Source organism: Pelmatolapia mariae, linkage group LG14, assembly GCF_036321145.2.
Source record: "Pelmatolapia mariae isolate MD_Pm_ZW linkage group LG14, Pm_UMD_F_2, whole genome shotgun sequence".
Classification (NCBI taxonomy): Eukaryota; Metazoa; Chordata; class Actinopteri; order Cichliformes; family Cichlidae; genus Pelmatolapia; species Pelmatolapia mariae.
The window spans coordinates 39,441,192-39,466,629 of record NC_086239.1 but is presented as its reverse complement, the minus strand read 5'-3'; the positions used below and the strand labels follow the sequence as shown (position 1 = coordinate 39,466,629).

Sequence of the window (25,438 nt, the reverse complement as noted above, 5' to 3'; positions counted from 1 at the left end):
AAAGAATCTGCTTTTTTTTTCTTAAACAATGACAGCATGAAAGTATATACAACCAAGATCTGTCTGTGTACTATGAGAAAGCCGTCCTTCAGGGGAGCTCGTCTCTCTGAGCACACACAGCGCTGCACAGAGAACATCAGCAGAACTATTGTGGTATAATATATTATCATATATTTTAAAATATTAATATTCATTATTATTATCAGTAGTATGACTCAGTAGTAATGTGAACAGCAGTCGTATTTGCAGCAGCAGCACCAGCAGAGGGCGCAGCAGTAAATTATATCTGGTTCATGCAGACTCGGCAGCGGCTGATCCGGTTACCTGGAAGGGGTCCTGAGTCTCTCCAGAGCTGCGGTCGACTGCACACAGAGACAGAAATACAAACAGGAAGTAGTCAGTGTAATGATCCAGGTGAGTGTCCAGTGTTTTTCTGTCAAGGCCCTGCCCTTTGGGGGCGGAGCCCTGGTCCCACACTTCCACACTGGTTCCCTGTCTGCCATCTCTGGCAATCAGCAGGACCATACTTAAGACCAGCACTGCCATCAGTTCTTCACCAGATCGCCATGGTGGTAACCAGGCCTCGTAACTTCTTGTTTCTTAATCTCATGTCCCACAGCAATCTCGCCAAGTCACCACGTGACTCGTTCGCAACTCCTTACTCTGGACACGGCATCCATGGTCAATACTCAGCTTCATTTTGTAACTCGCTCTCCTGGATTTGAATTACTGACCTGTTTCTCCTGCCTGTCACAATCCTCTGGATTACTGGAATACAAGGTTGGAATTCCACTCACTCACTCACCACTTGGACGCCCACCCGGCTACCCCACCCTCCCTCCACAGTTTTATGTCTCCACCTAAAGCTACAGATCAATAACCAGGATCTTTCCACTCCCGCTTCGCTCTTCCTCTGTTTTCAGTGTTTCCTCGTCAGAGATTCCCCCGCCACGTCTTCACGTCTCGCCATTGGTTATTCTGCATTTTCATTAAAACTTGGGAAATCTTATTATTGCTCTGTGTTGTGTCTGCACTTGGATCCACTCCCATGTAACTGCCTTCTGACCTTGAAAGTATGAACTGGCTGAAGAAATGGACCCAATTCCGACGGCAATCGCTAAGCAGGCAGTCATGGTTCGGTCAACATGTCCTGACTTTAAGTCTTTAAGTAATCCGTGTAAAATTTCTATCCACAAACTGTAATTTCTGTTCTGAAGGCACTCCCGGTCCTAGTCAGCCACCTGCACCTACCTGTCCTCCATCCACAGCCACCATAGGGGCTCAAGCCCATTTTCCACAATGCTGTCTCCCTGGCACCTGAACTATTTTTGGGTGAGTTGGGTTGGTGTGTGGAGGATTTGTTACAGTGCTCGCTTGTTTTCGGTCGATGCTTTGAAACTCTCCTATTTTGTTGGACAGCTGAGAGGAAACGCACTGGCATGGGCTGAAGCATACTTTTCCTCTCACCCTGGCCTCTTCCTGAAATTTGATCAAACAACCAGCTCTCCCGCTTGTTCCTCTTCAACCTCCCATTCCTGCAACTGTTCTCAATAACCAAAGTTTAGCCTTGATCACTCATCAAATGGAACCAGTCCACTTAGTTTTATTTGGTAATCACAGAGACTCTTTCATTCCACACTTTTGCTTCCCCCTGAGACCCCTCTGATCTTCAGCTATCCATGGCTAAACAAACAATGCCCATATAGACTGGCCCAGTGATGAGGTCGCAAGCTGGAGTCTGTTCAGTCTGGTCAACTGCCCAAGATCGGCGCTACCTTACAGCTCACACGAATTTCCCTCACCACCTGATTCACCATCTGTCCACTGAGTAACACAACCTTCAAGAAGTTTTCAATAAAGATCAAGCCTGTCGCGTCCTCCTCACAGGCGCTGTGGTTGTGCCGACCTTCTCTCCAGAGCTCCAATACCCTCAAGCCACCTCTCCATTGCCTCCCTTTCCAGCTGAGGGTTACATTGGTGAGTTGTTAGCTGCCGGGATCATCCATCCCTCCTCAAACCAAGTATGTTCTGGTTCCCTTTTCGTTCCCAAGAAAGACAAGACACTATGACCGTGCATTGATTAACGAGCACTGAATGACATTTAAAAACTAGTAGCTTTACCTCCCATTAACTGCACATTTGAACCGTCCACAGGGACACTATTTTCATGAACTCTCTGGAATCCTCATCACCTCATTTGTATCAGGGAGGCGGATGAATGGAAGCATTTAATATACCATTCGGACACTTTGAGTACTTGGTGATACCTTTGGGCCTCACCAATGCTCCCGTGGTTTTCCAGACCCTCATTAATGATATGTTGAGGAATTTATTTTGAACATGTTTGTTGGGTGGAAAAGATCAGGATAATATTCTCAAGACACATCAGATCCATGTTTGAAGTGTCCTGGTCTTCTAGAGAGCTGCCAATACATCAAGGCAGAAAAATTTGAGTTTCACTCTCCCTCTGTCACCTTCCTGGGTTATACCTTGGCAGGAGGTAAGGTGAAGACGTACAATCTGTCTGTCCCATGTCTCGAAAGCATCTGCAATGTTTTCTCAGATTTGCCAACCTCTAACGCTAATTCATCAGAAACTACAGTCAGATTAACCACACCTCCTGCTCACCTTACCTTCAACAAAATTCCTTTCGCTCAGTCCCCTGAAGCCTAGACAGCTTTCATCAAGTTAAAACAACTCTTCACCTCTGCACCTGTCCCGGTTACCTATATATCACGAAGCAGTTTACAGTGGACATCGACGGCTCTGATTCAGGTGTCAGGGCCGTACTCGCTCAGCGAACCGGGCTACAAGGTAAGCTGCAGCCATGTGCCTTTTTCTCTTGTTGTCTAACTGCCACGGAAGAAAATTGTGATGCAGGAGATTGTGAGTTGCTAGCCATCAAGTTAGGAACTGATGAACCAGTCCATATCAGTGGAACTAGCCAGCATGACTTCTTTCCCATTGTGATCTGATGTATTTTCTAAGTGTTCCTTAAATTCTGAGCCGTGTATATCCCAACAGGCTGTATACACATGAAGGTGTTGCGCAAATACGGTGTATATAAATACACAATATTTCAACTCTTTACAAAAAAAAAAAAAAAAAAAAAAAAAAAATCACCTGGTCCTCAGCAGGTAGACTTTTGGCAGTTTGCTAGTCTGGAGCACTGAGCTGTGTGTTAACATGGTGACACAAAGGAAAACAGCAGTGACCTTAGCAAAGGTGTGTCATACCTGAACATGTTGCTGGGGTTCAGAGCAGCCAGCCAATAGCTGTAGGAGTTGGTGTAGAAGTTGCAGGTTCCTCTTTCATGACACTCAATGAAGGGGAGCTTCCTGAAGTGTTCTAGACAGGACCCAGGTGAGGCCAGAGGCTGACCCGACCCCTCCGCCCCTGCTCCTGTTTCCTGGGGAACCAATCACAACTTGGGTCAAAGGTCAGAACAATGGTTCATCCACTGCAACACTGGTTTGGTACTTTTGAGAACTGTTTTTATTTGCTTATTGTACCTTAAAAAAAACTGTAGATATGAAAACATGAGCTCACCATCACAAAGGAGTAACCCGTCCAGAGCGAGACCCAGTTGGTGGGACAGGTGGGAATCATACTGGTCTGACTGTGGACGGCGATCACCGTGGAAGCTCTGGCCTCACACACAGAACACCTGCGACACGAGAAACAGCACCCCGTGAACATGTGTCGCCCGGTGCATCACAAGTTCACGAGTAGAGAAACATTGGTATTGGTGTGAGACAGAAGTGTGGGGCTGTGTTTTACCGGCTAATGTAGTTGCTCAGTGACTCGTTAGTGACGAAGGGCAGCCCTTCTGCCACCAGTTTATCTGTGGACAACCAGTAGGACAAGTCGTTGTGTGCGGCGTAGAGACAGTTCTGCCCAGGGCTGCAGATCAGGAAGGGCATGGTGGTAAAGCGCCTCAGACAACTACCTAGCGTACCTGCAGAGAGAGACGGACGTGTTATTTTAACCCTCTTGGGTCTCCAGTTGCGCTACAGATTTAAAGTATTCAAATGCACCTCTGGATGAGGTCTGCACACCCATGAAGTTTAACAGGTTTTTTTCCCCCAATTTTTTAATGTCAAGCATTATTTTTAAAGTAGAATTCAGACTTCTCAAATGTTTCATATGAATCTTTAATAGAAAATGTAAGCAGGGTCTTGAATTACCCAGGTCTTGTCCGTGAGCTCGACTGTTGCCGTTGATGAACAGCAGGGAGTAACCCTCGTATATGAGTTTTGTTTCTTGAGGACATTTTGGGATGTCGGTTGTCTGGCTGTGTCTGGTGAACAACAAGCTGATCTTTTCAGGTGATGCTGACATAATACCCGGTGTACCCCGAGAACCTTTAAAGCCAACTGGACCTTGTGGGCCTGGACAACCTAAAACACAGAGCAGTCTCAGATCCACCACAGCAGTGATCCACAGCATTTAGTGTATATACATGGGCAGAGATGTTAGTCCCTTGTATGTGGTGCTAAAGCCACCAAACCTTAAATTAAAATTAAAACTCTGGGACGTCGCTGTCCCTCTGGGCACATATGAGTAAAGACTCCTTACAGACAGAGCAGACAGCAATAACAACAGAGATCTCTGATTATTCAAAGTGGAAACGTTCACATGTACCTCACGACCAGTTTGAAGTCTAACACAAATTCTGGACTTGGTCTGGATCACTATGTAGATCCTTCAGGTAGACAGAGGTGAGATGTGCCATTACGTCACTACGTTTATTTGTTTTGGGTTTGTTTTTTTTATCTGCTCACCTTCTATAAACGACAGCAACAAGACACAACATTAATTAACTGTAGGGACCTCTGATTGTGCCGTTTCTGCTGATGTGACTTACAGTCATACCACATCTATGTACGTCCTGTACCGGCAGTTTCAAGTTTCTATTAACCTCGCCTGCTCCTGCCAGAGTATTTTCCTCAGCAGGTATATCACTGCGTGAGGAAAATCTATTTGAAACATGAACAGGTTGGTGGCACAGGTGTAGATTTTCCCCACCTAACTTCTCGTCAAGGCTATCACATTAACTCAGCCGGCTGATTTTCCGACTGTTCTGCTGGGAAAGCTAATGGCAGCTAAGCTGTTTTGGCCAGCACAGACTTCGTGTTTGCGGCTAATTCTGAATTTTGACGAAACGCTGTAGAAGGGTAGAGTGGGGTCATGTTAACGATCTACTACACCCACCAAGGTCTTGAAGTTCAAATGAACGATTTACTCAACTTTAAAAGTACGATTCTTATATGTGCGATTTGTAAAACATATACAATAAAGTACTATGTGAAAGTTTACAATTAACTGAGTGACACAAACCACAGCTGCGTAACAGGATCAGAGGGTGACACAATACCACAGTGAGAGCAATAACATTAAGAATGTCCATTCAGTGTAGAAAACGTGTGGATTCTTTCCAGTTGAATTATTGCTGAAAAATGTTGTTTTACGCCAAAAAGTCTCTTTACACTCACATTCACTCTACAGCATTTTGAGTATTTCTAGCATTAAATTTGTGTTCAGTTCTAATGTTGGAGATTTCTTACCTCTTGTTCCAGGCACTCCTCCATCTCCCTTTTGTCCTTTTATCCCAGGGCCTCCAATTTGTCCTTTTTCACCCGTGTTCCCACAGTGCCCCTTCACACCTGCAGCCACAAACACAACATTGCTTCAATTCACACTTTCACTGCTTGTACCTGAAGCTTTGTGTCCTTCGGATCTCTCAGGACTCTCCAGGATCATGGAACACCCCCACAAGTTTACTTTGTTCCCCCAGTTTTATTCCTTTGTTTTTAATTAAGCTAGTGTGACTGACCAGGCCGGGTTTACTGCAGGCACCAGAAGTTGCAGTGAGATCTCCTGCAACTTTGTCCACACTCACCTTTGGGGCCACAATTCCCAGGGGAACCTGGAAATCCTTTTTCCCCACAGGGCCCTGGCTCTCCAGGTGAGCCTTTGTCTCCGGGAAACAACAGTAACTGTCTGGTTACATTTAGCCCCTTTGTTCCTGCAAGAGGTAACATTCAGTATTACATACAATACATGTGTCATCATGCAGGTGTGTGTTTCTGCTACGGTACCTTTTTGTCCAGGACAGCCCTGGGGTCCTGGTAAGCCGCATCCACCTGGTGGGCCTTTGTTCCCATTCAACCCTCAAACACAAACAAAGAGCAGCTCTATAAATCGCTTCACCTTCAGATATCAATATTATATCATTTAATAACATGAATATATAAGAGAGCATTAGCACACATATAGATAAGGGACAGCGTTTTTGGTACAATAAGGTCCGCTTTCTTTTCCCATTACAGTTTCTGTTGACCATTTAACCAAAGCAGACTTTGCTTGCATGAAATAAAAAGGCCTGTTTGCTGAACCTCTTGCTATGACTGTATGTTTAAATCTGAGAAATTAAAGGAATATCAGACAGACTAAACTATCACCGTATGCTGATGATGTAATTTTGTTTATTATAAGATACACAAATCACTTTTAGCTTAACTACATTTACTAAAAATAATGTGGACATATCTCAGGATGTGCCGTAAGTACAAATAAAGTCTGTGGGAAATCTCTGATGGACTGAACTTAGGAGGTAACTGGAAACCCCTTTAAAACCAGTGCCGTTGTTCTGGGAATCCATCCTACCTGACAAACCATCCTACCCGTTGTTTCTGTGCATGCGCACAACACGAAATTAAGTGCCAAACCATGCTACCTTTGTGAATAAGAGCTAGAGACATACTCTGACGGGTAAAATTAAGTGCCAAACCATCCTGGCTTTATGAATATGAGGTACAAGCATACTCTGATGGGCAACGTTAAGTGGCAAGCCGTCATACCTACTTAAATCTGTGCTGGAATTACTCTGAGACAGCAGAAATGTGCATAAACTCCTTACGGTAGGACGTTTTGCCAAAGTAGGATGGTTTGTCAGAACACTGTAACCTTCCAAACCATTCAGTCATTGAAGGCTGCATTGACTCAATGTGTAGTTCCATTTCTCGGGATGTGCACACCAGGTTATGTGGAAGATTACGACATAAGGTTTAAAGGTTTCATCCTCAGTTACAAAGTAGATTTCCAGCAGAAGTCTAAATCAGGTCAACAATATTACTTTTTAATGAAAATGATAGAAAGAACCTGACCTAAGTATTTCTGCAATACAGTTGATTGTTGAATTATTCTCGGTGTGGTTGCATATACCACAAGACAGATCCACACACAGCAGACATGATACCAAATACAAGTGGCTGTAACTGATGAGCCTATAAAAGTAGAGCAGTGATCTTTAAAGTACTTTTCAGTGCAATGAGGAAGAGTCCAGGGGGGAACAGTCAGCAGTGCAGGAGGTTCAATTAATTTTGCAAATGCTTGATACATACGCGAGGTTAAAGTGCATTTAACTTTCAGATTCTAGAATCATAAACTGAATTAACAAGATGTTCAGCGCATATTTAAAAGACGAATAATATCAGTGCCAGATTGGTGTCCATGCACCAACTCTTCTTCCTCATTCTGGTATGCAGATTTGTTGCTGTCAGAGATACGACCTACCACAGTGGTATCATCAGCAAACTAACAATTTAACAGATGTAAAGTGACAGAAGCAGTTTGTTGTGTAGAGAGCATACATCGCAGACAAGACACCTCATGGTGCGCGAGTGTTGTGTGAATTTAAACAACCCACTTCCTACAGAAGGAACTTCAACTTTCTGTTCTTTCTACAGAAAGTGGTTTGTGTCATATTAATCTAATAGACTCCAGTTTGTGCATGTAAATGGAGAGTCCTCTTCACACACTGAGGTTAATTATGGAGTTCCACAGGGTTCGGTGCTAGGACCAATTCTGTTTACATTATACATGCTTCCCTTAGGCAGCATCATTAGAAGACATAGCATACATTACAAAAGAATAGAGTTTATTTTTAACATGTGAATATAAGAAGAAGAAAAAGCAGAAAAACTTTGTTAAAGTGAAGATGTCAGGTTGTCATGAGTATCTCATATCCACACAATGTGCAATTCTTTTTCTGACAATGTTGCATTTTATTCTGTTGTATTGTGTACAGTATCTTATTCTTATTATCTTATCCTGTTCCAGTGTTTTCTTAATTTTTGCTGCTGTAACTTTGCACTGGCCACTTTCTGCTGTGACACAACAAATTTCACAAGTGTGGGACTAATAAAGGTTATCTTATCCTACCTTATCTTATCTTATGCTGCCAAGCTGTTCTTGCCCAGATGATAACTGTGGACACTGACTGAAAGTAGACGGAAGGCTAAACATCCAAAAATGAAAAATCTCCAACATTCTGGTCTAAAGTCTAAATATTTACTTTAATCTGAGAAATGGCAGCTGTAAAACCTATAGCTGTGGTTAATGTCACATTCATTCTGCGATATATGTGGAATTATATTTACGTCTTAATAAAAGCACGAGCTAAAAAAATAATCAGAGCAAATCATTTATCATAAAAGAAGTTTTGAGATAAATTAGGGCTTCTCTGTGCGCACGGCTGCTGAGTTCTACGTGTTGAGCATTTACATGAGAGGAATTTAATTGCACCCATGAAATGAAATTATTTGCTAAAATTATTTTTTACTTGCACAAATTTTTATGACATAAATATCATTCCATAGATATATGCACACCGTGAGGACAGACATGAAATTAAACAGCATTGTGAAGCTGCAAACAGCAAACATGGAGTGATTATTATTTCAGTCCTTACCAACAGGTCCTCTGACACCTACATCTCCCTTCCTGCCTCTGGGTCCTCGTGAGCCTGGTGGGCCACATGCACCCTGTAAAACCACAAAAGCAGCTGATGGTTTTTAATACTGTCATATTAACACTCCTTATTCTGTTTGATATAGACAAGCTGAATTTGAATTATTTGTAGTGCAGTGCTAGAAAACTCCACATGGGGGCAGTCTCTGCTTGGTAACAGTCAGCCTCAGTGAGCTGTTAAAGATGGGGTGGACTGAGGCCCTCTGATCAGATTTGTGGCTAAAGATAAGAACACTTCAAACTGCGTTTCCATTTGTCATGGGCGTGTCCCTAACTACTAATTTGTTGATTAAATGTAAATTTAGAGTAATAAACTATTCAAAAAAAACAAGGGGAAAAACAGAGGATGGCAAATGTTAACAGCCACAGTGGGTGTAGCATGTGGTATGCTAGCTAACTAACTTACTGTGAAGGATGTCATCTGTCCCACTGAACACCTTCCTCATTTATAACAGGCATTAGCATGGACAGCTATAATGGCTGCGTGCACTGCAGCCAGGGGTAGTAATAAGTAGCCCAACATTTCACCATTACTATAGTTAATATTGATTATAATATGTATTAGTATAATTATTTTTGTGATGAACAACAGTGGGTTCTTTATTTTTTTTAAATATATATGCAATCATCTACTTTACATCCCAGGAAACGTTAAATGGGTCTAAATTTATAAAGAACGGGTAGACTGCTCAAGTCCCCCTGAAGAAAGGGCTATACTAAAACTTTGTTTTATGATGTTTAAACATGCTCACATCTGACCTTTGACCTATGACCATGAACATAATAAGATTGTATGTTATTACCTGTACCCACACGGCCTGGCTATAGGCTTTCTATAAGCTGTAAAAACAGCTTTAACACAGATGTTAAACTGTATTCATGCAGTGTGTGATTTTGTGAAACTTTACGACATCATGGTGATGCCATAGGACATTATATTGAAAAAAATGTTAAAAATGTGTTGTACAGCTCTCTCTGTGCACTTTCATATATTACTTGATATGGTTTCTTGAATTTTTTTTAAGGTCAATTTGGATCTTGAGTGCTAAAAATGAATGTCAAGGTTAAATGCTGAGTGAACCCAGGTACTCGTGTTTGTGGTGATTATAACATTTTTACTGATTCTCACAGTTTGTGTCACCTGATTTTAGCCCAAATTAAACCAGCTCGAGCTCTCTTTGGTATCTAGCATCACACAGATTTGGACACTAGACTGCTAACAAACAGATTCTGAACGAACTGCTTCCCGTAATGTTTCTGTGTACTGACCAGCTGGCCTTTTGGACCACTGTCTCCATCGGAACCAGGTTTTCCTGCGATACCTGGTGTTCCTTTACATCCCTTATCCCCTTTGAAACCAGGACCTGGAGGACCAGGAGGGCCCTTACAGCCAGGCGGACCTACAAAAGGACAGAAGATGTTGTTTACGTACTTTGTTTACACCAAGTTTAGTCATCTGGGAAGTCCAGACATCCTGAAAGTCCTCTGCAAATCCAACAATTCTGAGTATGTTTGTCTCTCCACACTGTGGGAAACTATAGTTGCATCTAATTAGTCGCACTTGAAGAAAATGCAACTCTCAAACACACACAGAAAAAAAATGCTAAATCCCCCACAGTAGCCTCTAAATCATTTCACTGACGAGACTTCTAATGTGTCTCGTCACCTTTTGGTCCTTGACATCCAGCCGGTCCTATTCCACCCTTGCCTCCTGGAAAGCAGACTCCTTCCGTACCAGGAAGACCGGGAGGGCCAGGTGCTCCAGGAGGTCCAGGGCAGCCTGGATTTCCTGTTGGACCAAATGGCCCAGGAGGTCCAAGGGAACCGGGAGGACCCTTCTCCCCGGTACACCCTGAAGAGACCAGAGGAGACAGCACTGTGTTTTTCTTCTTTAGCTCTGACTGAACACTAAACACAGGGTTTGATGACAGGACTCACCAGGTGGACCTTTCTCTCCATCTCGTCCTGGAGGTCCAGGCTTAGATACTGGGAAAAGAAACAGAGGTTAGGAAGTAACGCCGAAACTGATGCGTTTGATTCTGTGAGAATTAAAGGTATGACTATTTACTGTCTCTGAGGTCTGGTCCCTGGATTTTGGTTCCTGGATTCTGGTCTCTGAGTTTTGGGGGTTTTGTTAAAAGTTTTATGTTCATTCCAGGGCCGGTTCTAGACAGGCATATATGAGGGGGCTGATAGAAATGTAAAGGGGGCAAATGGTGGCAACAGAGGAAGGAAAGTGGTGGGGGTGGTTGGGGGGTGCTCTAGATCATCGATCCACAACATTTTCTGCACCACGGACGGTTTAATGTCAGACAGTATTTTCACAGACCGGCCTATAAGGTGTCGCAGATAAATACAACAAAATAAAACAAAACGACCAAAACAAGAACTGTGCTGTTTTGTAAAAATACTAATAAACGTGAATTCACTGTGTAACTTTATTAGCAGCGTCCTCCTGAAATGCGCCAAGAACATTGAGAGTAACATCCTCTGCCCTTTAATGCTCTCTGGTTGCTATGGTAACGCATAAATATTTCTTTCAAAATAAGACACAGAACTACAACACGGGAAAAGAACCAGGGAAACCAAATTTCACACCCGAGCCTCAACTCTTGCGGGCCCGGTACCAAACGACTCACGGGCCGGTACCTGTACCGTTCCGTGGCCCACGGGTTGGGGACCGCTGCTCTGGATAACTGTTTTTGTCATGTAATGGGAATGTAATCAGGTCTCCACCCTAAAGCCTGACCAACTTAGCTCTTAGTGTCACTGAAGCACGCAAACCCCCTGACCATGTTAAGGTGGCAATCCGTCAGGGGGCAAACTGAAAAGTAAAACAACCATAATTGAAATAAAATCTTCCTCATCAGATTATAAAGACTAAAACATGACATTTACCTTAATTGGATGGCCTATATCAAATTTAACAATTGCCAGTATTAACAAAACTATAAAGGGTTGGCATAGTAATAAAAAAAATTATTCACCATCTATTTTCCTACAATTCTCAAATTAATTTGTAGAACAGAACATTTGAACTTTTTTTATTCTTGTTTGTCTTGTTTTTTTTTTTTTTTAAATAGGTTTTCTAGTAATGAGTGTGTTTTGCTATCCTGTGTTTTGGTTCATCGTTTCTATTCCTTCCTGTGTATTTGGTTCCTTCTGGGCTTTGCTGCTCTCGCTTTTGTCTCTCTGTCTTTGTCCTCTTGTGTTCTCATTGGATACCAGTCTTCTTCCATGTTTATTTTCTTTGTGTTGCTTTCTGTTCATGGTTTTGCTCATGTCTTGCATTGCTTTGCTTCAGTAAAAGCGCCGTTTTCTTGAATAACCTGCTGTGCATTTGGGTCTGGCGCCTGTGTGGAGGTGGCAGGGTAAAATTTCCCCTACCTCCCATCGCTCCTTTCTCTCCAGGAGGTCCAGGTATCCCATCCTGTCCCTGGTTTCCTCTTGGACCAGATGGGCCAGAAACGCCAGGTGGCCCAGTGTTACCTAAATATGAAGACATAATTCATGCACAGTGGTCTGTTCTTAGGTTTAAGGCAATAAAAACAGACAGCAAAGTGTATATTGGAACACTGCTGATGTACCTTTGAGGCCAGGGGGACCTGGAGAGCCAGGTTTTCCTTTAGGACCATCATAACCTTTTTCACCAGTAGACCCAGGAGGACCTGAAACAAACAGTCAGGGTTTGATGTAGCTTTTAGTAATGTATGCATGTCTTTTAGAACATTTCATTAAAAAAGTAAATCAAGAATTTCTATCTGTATCTCTCCATCTATCCATCCATGAATCACACCTTTGCAACCAGGTAGTCCAGTGGGTCCTATAGGGCCACAGGGGCCACTGACTCCTGGGGGACCGAACAATCCATTGTTTCCTGGTGGTCCCTTACTACCTGGAGGTCCTGGAAATCCTGGACTTCCCTGAAAGGACAGATCATTCACTCTGGCAAGTATTATCCCAATGATAAATACATAAATATGTCAGCTTTGTAGGGGTGTTTTTTTAAAACCGCTTATAATTTGCTTTTTGCAACTTAAAATTTTACATCAAGTATGGATTTTCCTAAAGAGAATCAGCCAATCAATTCTGTAAAATACTGGTTGTGAAAACACTTTTACATTTGAGAATCAAATAATTTATATTTTAGCCACTCATTGCTTCTTCTGTGTGTGCACCGTTTTATTCACTTCATGATTTTACTTTGCTTGCAAGTTTCTAGGCCGCTGAGATGAAACACAAACAAAACCAAAGTTAATTTTTTATGTTAGTCTTCAAGATTCAAGAGTTTAAATGACCTGGCTTATGTGCTTAACATGCAGGCTAATTTGTACATGTTAGAATACCTTAATGACAAAAACAGGATATTAAATACTTTCACATTAACGATGAAAAGCATAACACATGAAAACCATAAATTAGCACTCTCAGCTGGCTTTGGAGTAATGCCCCAGATTTGTTTTTGAGTTATATAATTAACGTCTTATTATGGGTCGGGTCTCTAAAAACTATGACCACAATCAGCGTCAAGGGGCAGCCCTGGCATGGTCCGAAACCCACCAGCAATGGCTGTACAGAGACCGAACGGCTCATAGCAATGGGCCAGACACCCTAAGATCCTGAAGCACCCCCCCACAGGACACTCTGAGGGATGCAGTCATATGCCTTCTCCAAGTCCACAACACACACATAGACTCGTCGGCTAAACTCCCACACATCCTCAAACAGTCTAAAGAGTTGGTCCAGTGTTCCGCAACCAGGACAATAACTGCATTTTTTCCTCCAAATCTGATGTTGATGGAGGGTTAACCCTCCAGTTTTGTGAACGCAGAGTGCCATCCTCTCCAACCAAAAGATGTCCATTCACCTCAAGCCAAACATTTACAGGAGCATCATGTGCCCGTTAGCCCTCTATGGCTCTGAGTGCTAGCCAGCAACAATAAATAGACTCTCCATTCAATGGAAATGGTCATGTTATCCTAGGCCTTACCCTATGGGGTCACAATATGAATAAAATGTCAGAATGAGTTGCACCAACTGCAGATGAGGTGCAAAATTCTTGCACCTCATCTGCAGTCTTCATTGCTTTTGGCCATGTGTCCATAGCTTTGAGGGTATGGACACATGGCCAAAAGCAATGAAGACTGAGTGATGAAGATCTCCTTACACCTGAGTCCTCAAGGATGAAACCCCGTAGGGAGACTAATGAAGCAGTGGTGCGACCAACTTAACCTCCTCAGACCCAAACTCTTCCATGGCATCATTTTAATTTCTCTTTGATATTTGGGCATATTGGGACCTGATGAATGTAAAAACAAAGAATTGCCAGATTTTATTTTCCTAATTTTTGTTTCTGACAAAAGTTAGCTCCACATATGAGGACATTCATTTAAAGTTTTGATAGAACAGTGGCAGTATAATGTCCTTGTAAGTGGATATCAAGCTCATCTAGAGAAACATTTTGTGTTGTGGTCTAGAGAACCCAAAATATGTGGACCCCAGGTCCTAGGAGGTTAAGGAAGAAATGCACTGTGTGAATAGCGTGTCAGAAGATGTCTATGATCGTTTCAGTTGAAGACGGATGCCCACTGCAGCGAACCCTGCACTTACCTGGGATAAGAAGAACTGCCATCATAAACGGCTTTATGAAGAAAATATTTTATACTATAACCAATATCATATGAACTTCAAATTATATGCACCTTATCTCCTGGATATCCTTTAGATCCTGGTCCAGGTGGACTAGGTTCTCCTTTACAACCTTTAGGTCCATTGTATCCTTGACTTCCAACTGCACCGGGAGGACCACAGCGTCCAGCACAACCTTTCTGACCCTTTAAACCTGGAGAGAAAACACCATGAAAGCCTTTATAATTTCTTCCTCTCCTTTCCGAATTAAAACTGAGAAACATTGCAACAGAAAAGCATCTTAGATGGTTTATGTTTCTTCACTCAGGCAGGGGGACATTACCCGGTGCCCCTATTTTTCCTTTGTCACCACGGGGTCCACAGCTACCAGGAGGACCTTTCCTTCCATCTCTACCAGGGTCACCAGGAAGTCCTGATAAACACATACAGTTGTTGTTGATAGTCATGCAGAATCATAAGAATTTTTCTGTCTGAATTTTGGTGTCTGACAGGGCTTCACATTTCAAGACTGCATGACAAGGAGTGACAACATGACAGCAATGAGTGTCATGTTAAAAACAGCAAACCCCTGGTACACCATTTTTAGAACACAAAGTGAGGTGCATATCCTTAACAGGGCTCTTTCACAGTGTTGGAAGAGAAGATTTAGGCTTAGTGGTTCTAGGTGCCAGCAGTCAGTGTTTAAAGCTGATGATGATTGACTGGGATGCTCATTTTGGTCAACTTGAGATCACCTTGTTAGGGTCGGGGTTAACCCTAACCTAACCCCTCTCTCTTTCAGATACAAAGAAATTACAGAGAGACTACACTTTGTTTACAACTCTCACAAACTTCCTAACATGACAGTTCACCTTGAGGCCCACAGTTTCCAGTTCGACCCTTGGTTCCATCTTGGCCTCGTGGCCCGGAGAAGCCCTTGTCTCCTTTATCGCCAGTGAGGCCTCTGAGCCCTGACAGTAAGAAAGGAAGAAGACAGGTCACTGTAATGAAGGCACATAATCTGACAAATTAAAGAAATCATATACAGTAAATGTGTTAATCAGTGAGCTTTAGCAGTACTCGTAGGCTAGTGTTTACAGGTTAGTGTTGTAAACTCAGCTAACCACTCTGAGAGAGAATGTAACACGATAAATAAAAGCTTCAACACTAAAGAGTGATGCTTAATAGAAAAGAACAGATTACCTGCTAAGCCTTTCTCTCCAGGCTCTCCAAATATCTCAATGTTTGTCTGAAGTCCTTTTGGTCCAGTTTCTCCTTGGTCCCCCCGAGGCCCCGGAGCACCCTGAGAGCCAAAGAACCCATTTGCACCCATCTGACCTGAGAGGCAGAGTAACAGAGAAGGGTCAGACAGACAGACAGACTGTTGGTGAAAATAACTGACTCGCTGGTGGCTAAATGAAACCTTTTGGTCCTGGTCGTCCAAGCTCTCCTGGTTTCCCGTCATCCCCTGGAATCCCAGGTGGTCCCTGAGGACCAATGTCTCCTCTGATCCCTAAAAAACAAACATATGTTGATATTCAATATTGTTTCATTTGCCCATACATCTATCTTTACACTATTGTTTCATTTATATTAACAATCAAAAACTTTAGTACCAGTCTTAAACATGCACAAGGTTCATGGATTAGGGTTAGAGTTAGGTTCATATCAAATATTTTATATGGAATTTTTTACCTATGGGACATACTCAAATAAAAATGCTATGAAAATTGAACTGTGAGGCTAAAACGATTTATTCTAAAGGGAACATTGTCTGCTTTCTGAATGTAACCCGACCCTTCAGTGGGTCACCAGCACTCTGGTATAGGTTGAGATCAAAAATGTAGTTTTAGTCCATCTTCAAACTATTTTTCCTCATCAAACTTTTCACTGACAAGTGAAAAGGTTGTGCCTCCTCACCTGGGCTTCCTGGCTCCCCATCACTACCTCTCTGGCCTTGTGGTCCCATCGCTCCTATAGGTCCTGGTTTTCCAATATTCCCTTTGGACCCAGATGGCCCCTGAATCCCCAATACTCCTGTGCCAGGCCGCCCAGCATCTCCCTTCAAACCTTTTGGGCCTCGGCACCCTGAAGGACAGGACAGTATCAGAGCAGATCTGTTTCTGTTTGGTGACGTCAACTCTACCCAGACTAGCTGTCAGATGTGATACCTGGAAATCCAGTGAAGCCCGTCGGTCCTGGCTCTCCATCAGGTCCAGGAGGTCCAGGTATACAGATTCCAATAACACCAATGGGACCAGCTACACCACACAGACCTCTGTGACCTGAGAAATACTTCACCTCAGTTTAGGTGTAAATGAATTGAATGTATTTCCTTGTTTGGTAGGTTACCCTACAACATAAATGAATATCCAGATGCAGTTATTAAGTATTTTTGCCCTTTCTTAGAGAACCATCCTCTCGATCTTACTGTGAAACATAATTTGTTGCTAACCAGTTCGCCCTTGAATCAGCAGAGCTGGATCATCACTTCATGGGTTAACTACCTTTGGATCCTGGCAGACCAGCTTGTCCCGGTGGTCCTGGCTCTCCATTTATTCCTTGAGGTCCAGGGTCACCTGGAGGTCCTACAGAGCCATCTTCTCCCTGAAGTCCTGACTGACCGTTTGGGCCTGGAAAACCAAAACCCTTTTCCCCCTGAGACCACAGAGAGCAGCAGAACAGGAAACCAGTAAATGACATTTATAACCAGTTGGCAAACAATGATTCATATAATCTTCTGATCTTCTTCTGATATATTCACCTTATAAAGAAGTTATTTAATCAGCTCTTAATAAGTGTGAGCTGAATTAGGTGAGTCTGAACGTCAAACAAACCAACATGCGACAGATGATAGTTCATTACAAATGTCAGAAAACCAGCTTCTGCTTTCAACAGTGCTGTTGCTTATTCAGATCACTGGTCTTTGTTCAGGTCAAAGGTTCTCCATGACGCCATCTTCTTTGCTAAAGCGGAGCATCAGTTCTCTGAGGTTAGGCTTCTGGTATTATTACTTCTCCAGGGCTGTGCTGACCGCCCTTGACCACCAGAGTGCAAGTGAGATTTAGCTTGTTTTCCCATCAATGGATATAAATCAAAATTATCATTGTTACTGAATTCATATTCTTCGCCATGCTGCAGAGTTTGAAATCTGGATAGACTGATTGCTTCGACGGACAGCTGTCTTTCATACAGGTAACAAGTTGAGGCTCCCAGTGTCAGCTCGTTACCTGTATGAAATACACCTGGGAGCCAGAAATCTTACTGATTTATAGAGGGTTCAAATACTTCCAAATATTTCCTTCATGAAAATGCAAATTAATTTATAACTTTTTGAAATTCATTTTTCTGCCTTCTCTCACTGTTCAAATAAACCTACCATTGAAATTATAGACGGATCATTTCTTTGTTAGTGGCAAACTCACAAAATCAGTTCAGATAATGTTTTCCCTGACTGTATGTTTTTAATTTGTCCTCCAACTGCCAAAACTTTGGAGAACAACCAACCTTCTGAGGTCTCAGTTGTCACTGGTGACAACAACAACCATTGTTTGGTACCTTTATGGGTTTTGTTAAAAAAGTGTATTCCGAAAACGCAGTGTTGTGACGATTAGCACTGTTGCCTTGGAGTTGTGTAGTCTTTATCTCTCACCAGCTGTGTTGTGTTTGGATCACACAGTTTGCCGAGGATGTTGGTCGCTTTCACAGTTTGTTTATGATAACAACTTTCTGTTTGATTGAGTTACCTTTGGTCCCGGCATCCCAGGAGGTCCTGATGGTCCTGCTCGTCCTTTAATGCCAAAGCTAGGTAGACCTGGGGCTCCTGGGAAACCCTTCACTCCTGAGATAATATAGAAGTTGTTAACTAAAATGATGATAAAGACTGTTGTAACCCTGTGAGCTCCAAGGCTCAGAGGGTCTAACTCTATGACATCATAGTTTTTGTTTTTTTCTTTGCTAAACTGTAAAACATAGAGTTAGGGTTAGGAAGGAGGTTCATTCTCAACATTCATAATAATTCAAGATTAGTTCATGTAAAAACTGTTCCTGAACTAACCTTTGACTCCTGGGAAGCCTGGCGGTCCCTGGACTGAAAATCCTTTATCTCCCTTTTCTCCCTTTGAACCACAAGCTCCTTTTGGTCCTTTAGGTCCCACAGCACCTGAGACCAGCAGAGAACACAGGTGAATCAGGGGGTAAACATAACGAGGCAGAAGTGCTAAAAAGAGCTGGGTGTCATGGAGTGTGCATCTCCAGCAGGTGGAATCACTCACTCCTAGCGTGATGTGCTCTTTCTGAAACGCTGTAACTACATTTAAGCATCTAATTCACCCACTGTTATCTCCTTCAGTGCATGTGCCAACCCAACTCTAACCAGATTCTTACTCTGGATGGCATTACCTTGGCCTCTAGTAATGCTGTGAGGAACCTTGGAGTCATTTTTGACCAGGACATGTCCTTCAATGCACATATTAAACAAATATGTAAGACTGCTTTCTTCCATTTGTGCAACATCTCTAAAATTAGAAATATCCTGTCTCAGAGTGACGCTGAAAAACTAGTTCATGCATTTATTACTTCCAGGCTGGACTACTGTAATTCATTATTATCAGGAAGTCCTAAAAACTCCCTGAAAAGCCTTCAGCTAATCCAAAATGCTGCAGCAAGAGTCCTGACAGGGACTAGAAAGAGAGAGCAGATTTCTCCTGTTTTGGCTTCCCTTCATTGGCTTCCTGTTAAATCCAGAATTCAAAATCCTGCTCCTCACATACAAGGTCTTAAATAATCAGGCCCCATCTTATCTTAATGACCTTGTAGTACCATATCACCCTATTAGAGCACTTCGCTCTCACACTGCAGGCTTACTTGTTGTTCCTAGAGTATTTAAAAGTAGAATGGGAGGCAGAGCCTTCAGTTTTCAGGCCCCTCTTCTGTGGAACCAGCTTCCAGTTTGGATTCAGGAGACAGACACTATCTCTACTTTTAAGATTAGGCTTCAAACTTTCCTTTTTGCTAAAGCATATAGTTAGGGCTGGACCAGGTGACCCTGAATCCTCCCTTAGTGATGCTGCAATAGACGTAGGCTGCCGGGGATTCCCATGATGCACTGGGTGTTTCTTCTTCACTCACTATGTGTTAATAGACCTCTCTGCACTGAATCATAGCTGTTATTAACCTCTGTCTCTCTTCCACAGCATGTCTTTATCCTGTCTTCCTTCTTTGTAAGATTTTTCTTGACGTATGTTCTAAGTTCTGTGTTAGCGTTCCTTGAGCCCGGTTTCCTTGGTTTCTCTGAGATTACATTATTTATGCTTTTTGTCCTCGTCCCTGTGTTTCCTCCCTTCACGTTCCCGTGTTTCATTCATTCGTCTCCCCAGTCTGTCATGTCTCCATGCCTGTTTCTTTCCCAGTTACTTAATGTTTTTTAAGGGTTTTTTCCTTCCCACTGTTGCCAAAGCGCTGGCATTCATTGGCTCGTATGATTGTTCGGGTTTTCTTTCGATTACTGTAGGGTGTTTACCTTCCAACACAAAGCACCTTGAGGTAACAGTTGTGGTGATTTGGTTCTATATAAAGCTCTTTGGGTTTGTCAGTAAAACATAAATGGACACATTTGTTTGTCTCACCTTCCGGTCCAGAGACTCCAGATAAACCTTTCTGTCCTTTCTGACCTGGATCTCCTGGAGAAACGATCATATTTCCTTGTGCACCTTTTTCACCTGAAACAAGAAACAGACTGTTAGCTTTGCGTCTGATCCCCCTCCTCTCAAATCCAGACTATTCCTGGGCAGATTTACCTTTTTGTCCAGGTTGTCCTCGCTCTCCATGGTCTCCCATGTTGCCTTTACTTCCTGGAGGCCCTGGCTCGCCAATACCAAGAGATCCTGAAGGTCCCATCTGCCCTGTTGGTCCCCTGGGACCAGGGGACCCACACAAGCCCCTGTCTCCTTTTTGCCCCAGCGGTCCCTGAAGGAGAGAACAGCAAACCATCTTCACTGAATCACACCTGACCCCAGAAACTTAAAACTTGATGGTTTCTTCCTAAAAGCCACCATCAACAAGGCACTAACTGTGGCTCCATCTAGTGGTAGAATTTGTAAACACACTCTTGGAGTGTGTTTACCTCACAATATAAAGTGCCTTGAGGCAACAGTTGCTGTGACTCGGCACTAAATAAATAAATGTAAAAACGTTATAAACAGCAGGTGTTTGCGCTCTGCTGTGGTTAAGACTCTGGATTTTAGAACAAATGTTTTAGCGTCTGTAATGAGCTGATCAAAGATGCATACGACTAATCCAAATTTACTGACTTAAGGCGTTTCATCAGTACCAAACTGGGCTCTCCCCTCACACCACAAAGAGCCTTTTTTGCCAGCTAGCAGCCTAAATACAACAAATGTTATTGGTTCTGCCATCTTTACACACCAATGATTTTCTCTCCCTCTGTGAATGTGGAACAAAGAGAGAATCATAGTCAGACGCAGTCTTATTATCAGTTCAATTGGTTAACTGAGACGTCATTTTGTAATATATAGCAAAGTATACAGTACTGTGCAAAAGTCTTGAGTCACTCCTTGTTTTTTTCCTTGTTTTTGCAGGAAAATGGGAAACGTGCAGAGATTTATTGAATTGTGCAAACATACAAAGAATTCCAATATATTAGACAAAAACTGAGTTTGAAAAGTTGAAACGAGCTTGAAAGTGAATATTTGTTATGACCGCCTTTATTCTTCAGCAGTCTGAACTCTCTGAGGCAGCTCTCTGCAGTTTCTTCAGGAATAGTTCTCCAGGCATCTTGAAGGATATTCTCACATCTTTGGATGTTTCTGCCTTTTGTTCGGTTCTCTGTCTGGATGAGCCCACGCTGCTTCAGTGATGCTGAGGTCCGGCCTCTGGGGAGGCCGATCCATGTCTTGTTGAATCAGCTTGCTGTGGTTTGGGACCATTGACCTGCTGAACAATGAAGCTGTGGCTATAAAGATGGTTCAGATGGTATTTTGTGGTGAATCGAAACCTGATGGTACTTTTCTGGACTCATAATTTCATCAATTCTGACAAATCTCCAACACGACTGGCTGAAAATCAGCACCAAATCCTGACGGATGTCCACTGTTGTTCCTCACCAGACCTGTTCTGTACAGGTGATGATGATTTGGATTCATCTCTCCATCAGACCTGTTCCTCTGGTTTTCAGTCCAGTTCTCGTGACATTTTCATTTATCAGAGTTAAGAGGCTTACAGAGAAAAAACATTCCTTTAAAAATGGTGCGGTACAAGGACTGGACAGAAAATGAGTGGAACAGCATTCAAAGACCGTCAGAAAGCCGGGGAACTTTAAAATGTACAAGTCTGAATCCTTGCAAACAAAATCAAAAGAAATGAGACTTGAGGCACAAGACTTTTGCACAGTACTACTTTTTTTTGAAAAAAGTTGATTTGTAAAGTTTGTACATCTGATCCACACAAAGTACAAGTAAACTCACTTAATTACTTACAGTACTGAGTAAATACATTCGAGTCTGCGGCAGACTGAAGAAAACGGTGATTACTCACATCGTCTCCTTTTGCTCCCTGAAGACCTTTTGATCCTTGAACTCCTGGAGGTCCATCACTTCCCTGGGATCCCGGTTGTCCCGGATCTCCCTGTGATCCCTCCTCACCCTTCTGCCCCACCCTCGTCATGATGCCTGGGTCACCAGGAGGTCCTGGGAATCCCCGGTAGCCAGGGAACCCCAGTGAACCCTGATAACAAGTGAGGGTCAAACACTGTGTGAAACTGACTCACACTTACTCATAATTACAGGATCTACTGACAACAGTGAAAGTTTGAGGGTCCCAGAAGGTTAGGGTTCAGCCCATATGAGGGGATGAATCAATATCTGTCTATAAATGATGAAATCCAGCAGTAGACGCTGAGGTGATGCTTCACTCACCTGTGGACCAGGTTGTCCTCCAGGACCTTTCACTCCTTTGTCACCTTTAAATCCAGGAAAACCAGCCGATCCTGGAACCAGAATGACATCACGGAGGTAGACAGTTAAGATCCAGGGTGAGTTATTTATGACATTATATCATATTTAAAATATCATCGTTTTCATTGTGTGGCAGCTAAGATTATATCAAACAACTGAAAACTGACATTTTATCTTTTAACTTGGCTAACACAGGTGGTACCGCTGTTCTTACCTGGCAGCCCGATATCACCTTTCTCTCCTTTTTCACCTGGGGGTCCAGGTTCAGTGGAAATAAGACGACAGGTAAAACACATCTCCCCCTTCTCACCTAGTAAACACCAAGCAGTCGGTTTTTAAATGAATCATGACAAACGCACCAGGAAGTCCAACTTCTTAGAAAATAAACAAAAAAACTGTACTATGGAAAATATTTCTGGATTTTATTTAACCCGTGTTTGTTGTATCAGTAGTAATGAAGCTGCGATGAGTCTGGATGAAAAACCCGAGCTTATTTTGTGGTTGGCTTTGTCTCAACATAAACAGGACGAGTTTGACACCCTCGATGTCTTTGGTTTGGCTCAGCTGTACTGAAAGACATTTCTGAAGTTTTATTTTGGTTCTTCAAAAATCAAAAATCTCATTCCAACCTCCATGTAGAAATTCTTTGTATTAAACCGTGATGTGAAACACGTGTCCACATCGGGCCAAACAAGCATGACGTTTATATCACATGACACACAACTCCAGCTCTCTCCCACTCACCCTTCTGTCCTCTCGTGCCTTTTTCTCCAAGAGGTCCCATCGAGCCCTTCAAACCTTTAAGTCCTGGCAGTCCTGCGCCTCCCTCGAGGTAGTCTGGCAGTCACAAGAGACACATTAAATCAGACGGACTTTCAGCTGCTGGTAGTGCTGCGGTTCACTTTATGTTCTCTTTTAATTTCTCGTCTTTATTCTCTTTAAGCTTTAAAGACAAACATCAGAGGGTCCGGGATGCTTCCCTGAGGGACACCACATGTTTAAAATGAAACATCACCTGGTATTCCTGGTTCTCCGGGCTCTCCGCTAGCACCCTGAAGACCTGGCTTTCCAGTCAGGCCTGTGGGGCCAACAGTGGAGGGGCCCTCTTCTCCTCGGTCTCCTTTTGGTCCAAATGATCCAGGTGGTCCCTGGATCCCCGGAGGACCAGGCAAAGGAACACCTGGAGTGAAGGACGGCAGACTGTCACCAAAGAGGAGAAACAGCTTCTGATAACCTTGAATATTATTCATTATTATATTATTCATATTTCTTTGCGCCTGAGTAAAGTGTCAGCCTTTAAAAAGGTTTTTATTTTGGAAACGGGCACCAGCAGCTATTTTTTTCAGCTGCGTGCTAAACAGACAATATCAGACAAGACTGACGAAAACTGAATAAATATACATTTTATGATAATAGATAATAATATATGTTACCTACCAAATGAAGTCTCACGGTTTCTCTGTTGAAACCTTTTTCATTTTGATCAAAACATTCCAAAAAAATCAGTAATCAAATAAAGTTGCAGGAGATCTGGTGGATGTTGGGTGTAATCCATCCACTACAGTTTAGCCAGCTTGAACTAATAAAGACACTGTTACTTCCACCATCAGTCATTCATATTTGGCAGCACAGGCCTGTTTTGGAAGGAGCGAGGCCCCAGCAGAGTAAAGCTGTAGCCAGATTAACGCAGCTTAAATACAAAGGTGGTCTCTGGATTAACACCATGATCGATTACATAAGGGACAGAGAGAGAGAATAATCAGACTTTACCTGGCTCGCCCTTTTCTCCAGGTAAACCAATGTATCCTGAAACAGGTGAGAGAAAAAGTCTGAAATGATAGCGGCATGAACCTCTAAATGTAATCTGATTACAAACACAACTCAGGTCGCCGCTTCGATATTCACAGAATATACGTATATAACATACAGTATAATATAAATATAAATATAATATTTCATAAGTAAAAAATTACTTGGGAAATGAAATTCACCTTGTACTCCAGAAGCTCCTGGGGGCCCCCGGGGCCCGGGAAAACCAGGCTGGCCTTTCAGATATATCCTATTCCACACCATCTGGTTCATAAAAAAGTTAAAATTAACACAAATACAGATAATGGATTCAAAACCAAGCATCAACCTTCAGGGCTGAAAAATGAAGTCTGAAAACCTGCAGTTCCTCTAATGTCCAGTTGAGGCTGACTCCAAAACTGAGCCAGTCCTCATAGACTCAAGACTTAGTGCTTCACAGGCTCCGCCCCTCTTAGCAAGAAGAACCCCCGCGACTTTAAATAGTATCATTTCTCTATAGAATTGTTATTTTAAGTACATCTCTGCATGACATTGTTTCCTTATTAACTTTAAAGAAAACAAAAAAGAAAAAGGAAAGAAAAACTGATCAACTTAAAACAAACAATACCTTTATTAGAAAGTGCATGTACTAGTACTGCAGCTCTCTAAAGTACTACTACTACATTTAACGTGCATCAGTTTGTCAGTGAAGCCGAGCGCTGCACACGCGTCATCACATTTCCTCATCTTAGCTTTCGGGAGACTTTTGTTTGTCTCGTTATCTCCGCCTTTCTTTTCATCATTGTTAAATATTTTTACATTTTTCTTGAGGGTTTGTTTACTGCACTTCATACCTCCTGCTCTGTGCTGTGTGCGCACTGGCTTGTGGATGTGAAATTACACTTTATTCTAGTACGGCAAGAAAAGCATGTTCCCCAGGGTCACACGTGCCCGGCCCCCCAGCATCGCACCGGTGGGGGTGGAGGGGGTGGTTGCCTCACTATTTGAGAAGGACTGCACTAACTTTAGAAGATCCAAAGAAAAGAGACTCACATCTCCCGGAGTGCCCGGAGGACCACGGTCACCTTTCTCTCCCTGGAAACATAAACAGTACCGTAAGATGACACGGCGCTGGCTGCAGCACTGCAGTAATCCATTCTGTATCTCATCCAGTACTCACCACGTCTCCATCGATACCTGGAGGTCCGAGAAACCCAGGATCTCCGGGGTCTCCC

General features: G+C 42.8%; 1 protein-coding gene across 1 annotated transcript in view; it reads right to left on the bottom strand.

Annotated features, from left to right (window-relative positions):
* Positions 1–25,438, bottom strand: part of col4a3 (collagen, type IV, alpha 3) — a 50,072-nt gene continuing 24,634 nt past the window's right edge. Inside the window, exons 17-52 of the mRNA XM_063494238.1 lie at positions 25,384–25,437; positions 25,257–25,298; positions 24,407–24,488; positions 24,186–24,221; positions 23,431–23,595; positions 23,160–23,252; positions 22,630–22,725; positions 22,377–22,447; positions 21,997–22,185; positions 20,241–20,409; positions 20,070–20,162; positions 18,500–18,604; positions 18,189–18,283; positions 16,950–17,100; positions 16,614–16,727; positions 16,363–16,530; positions 15,866–15,955; positions 15,646–15,780; positions 15,315–15,413; positions 14,786–14,875; positions 14,517–14,656; positions 12,611–12,737; positions 12,402–12,482; positions 12,202–12,303; positions 10,753–10,800; positions 10,481–10,666; positions 10,084–10,214; positions 8,756–8,828; positions 6,102–6,173; positions 5,903–6,028; positions 5,568–5,666; positions 4,188–4,400; positions 3,781–3,958; positions 3,550–3,667; positions 3,237–3,409; positions 1–362 (exon numbers count right to left, since the gene is read on the bottom strand). Coding sequence (XP_063350308.1) covers positions 281–362; positions 3,237–3,409; positions 3,550–3,667; positions 3,781–3,958; positions 4,188–4,400; positions 5,568–5,666; positions 5,903–6,028; positions 6,102–6,173; positions 8,756–8,828; positions 10,084–10,214; positions 10,481–10,666; positions 10,753–10,800; positions 12,202–12,303; positions 12,402–12,482; positions 12,611–12,737; positions 14,517–14,656; positions 14,786–14,875; positions 15,315–15,413; positions 15,646–15,780; positions 15,866–15,955; positions 16,363–16,530; positions 16,614–16,727; positions 16,950–17,100; positions 18,189–18,283; positions 18,500–18,604; positions 20,070–20,162; positions 20,241–20,409; positions 21,997–22,185; positions 22,377–22,447; positions 22,630–22,725; positions 23,160–23,252; positions 23,431–23,595; positions 24,186–24,221; positions 24,407–24,488; positions 25,257–25,298; positions 25,384–25,437 — 4,086 coding nt within the window. The 3' untranslated portion in view covers positions 1–280. The remainder of the gene's footprint in view (positions 363–3,236; positions 3,410–3,549; positions 3,668–3,780; positions 3,959–4,187; positions 4,401–5,567; positions 5,667–5,902; positions 6,029–6,101; positions 6,174–8,755; positions 8,829–10,083; positions 10,215–10,480; positions 10,667–10,752; positions 10,801–12,201; positions 12,304–12,401; positions 12,483–12,610; positions 12,738–14,516; positions 14,657–14,785; positions 14,876–15,314; positions 15,414–15,645; positions 15,781–15,865; positions 15,956–16,362; positions 16,531–16,613; positions 16,728–16,949; positions 17,101–18,188; positions 18,284–18,499; positions 18,605–20,069; positions 20,163–20,240; positions 20,410–21,996; positions 22,186–22,376; positions 22,448–22,629; positions 22,726–23,159; positions 23,253–23,430; positions 23,596–24,185; positions 24,222–24,406; positions 24,489–25,256; positions 25,299–25,383; position 25,438) is intronic.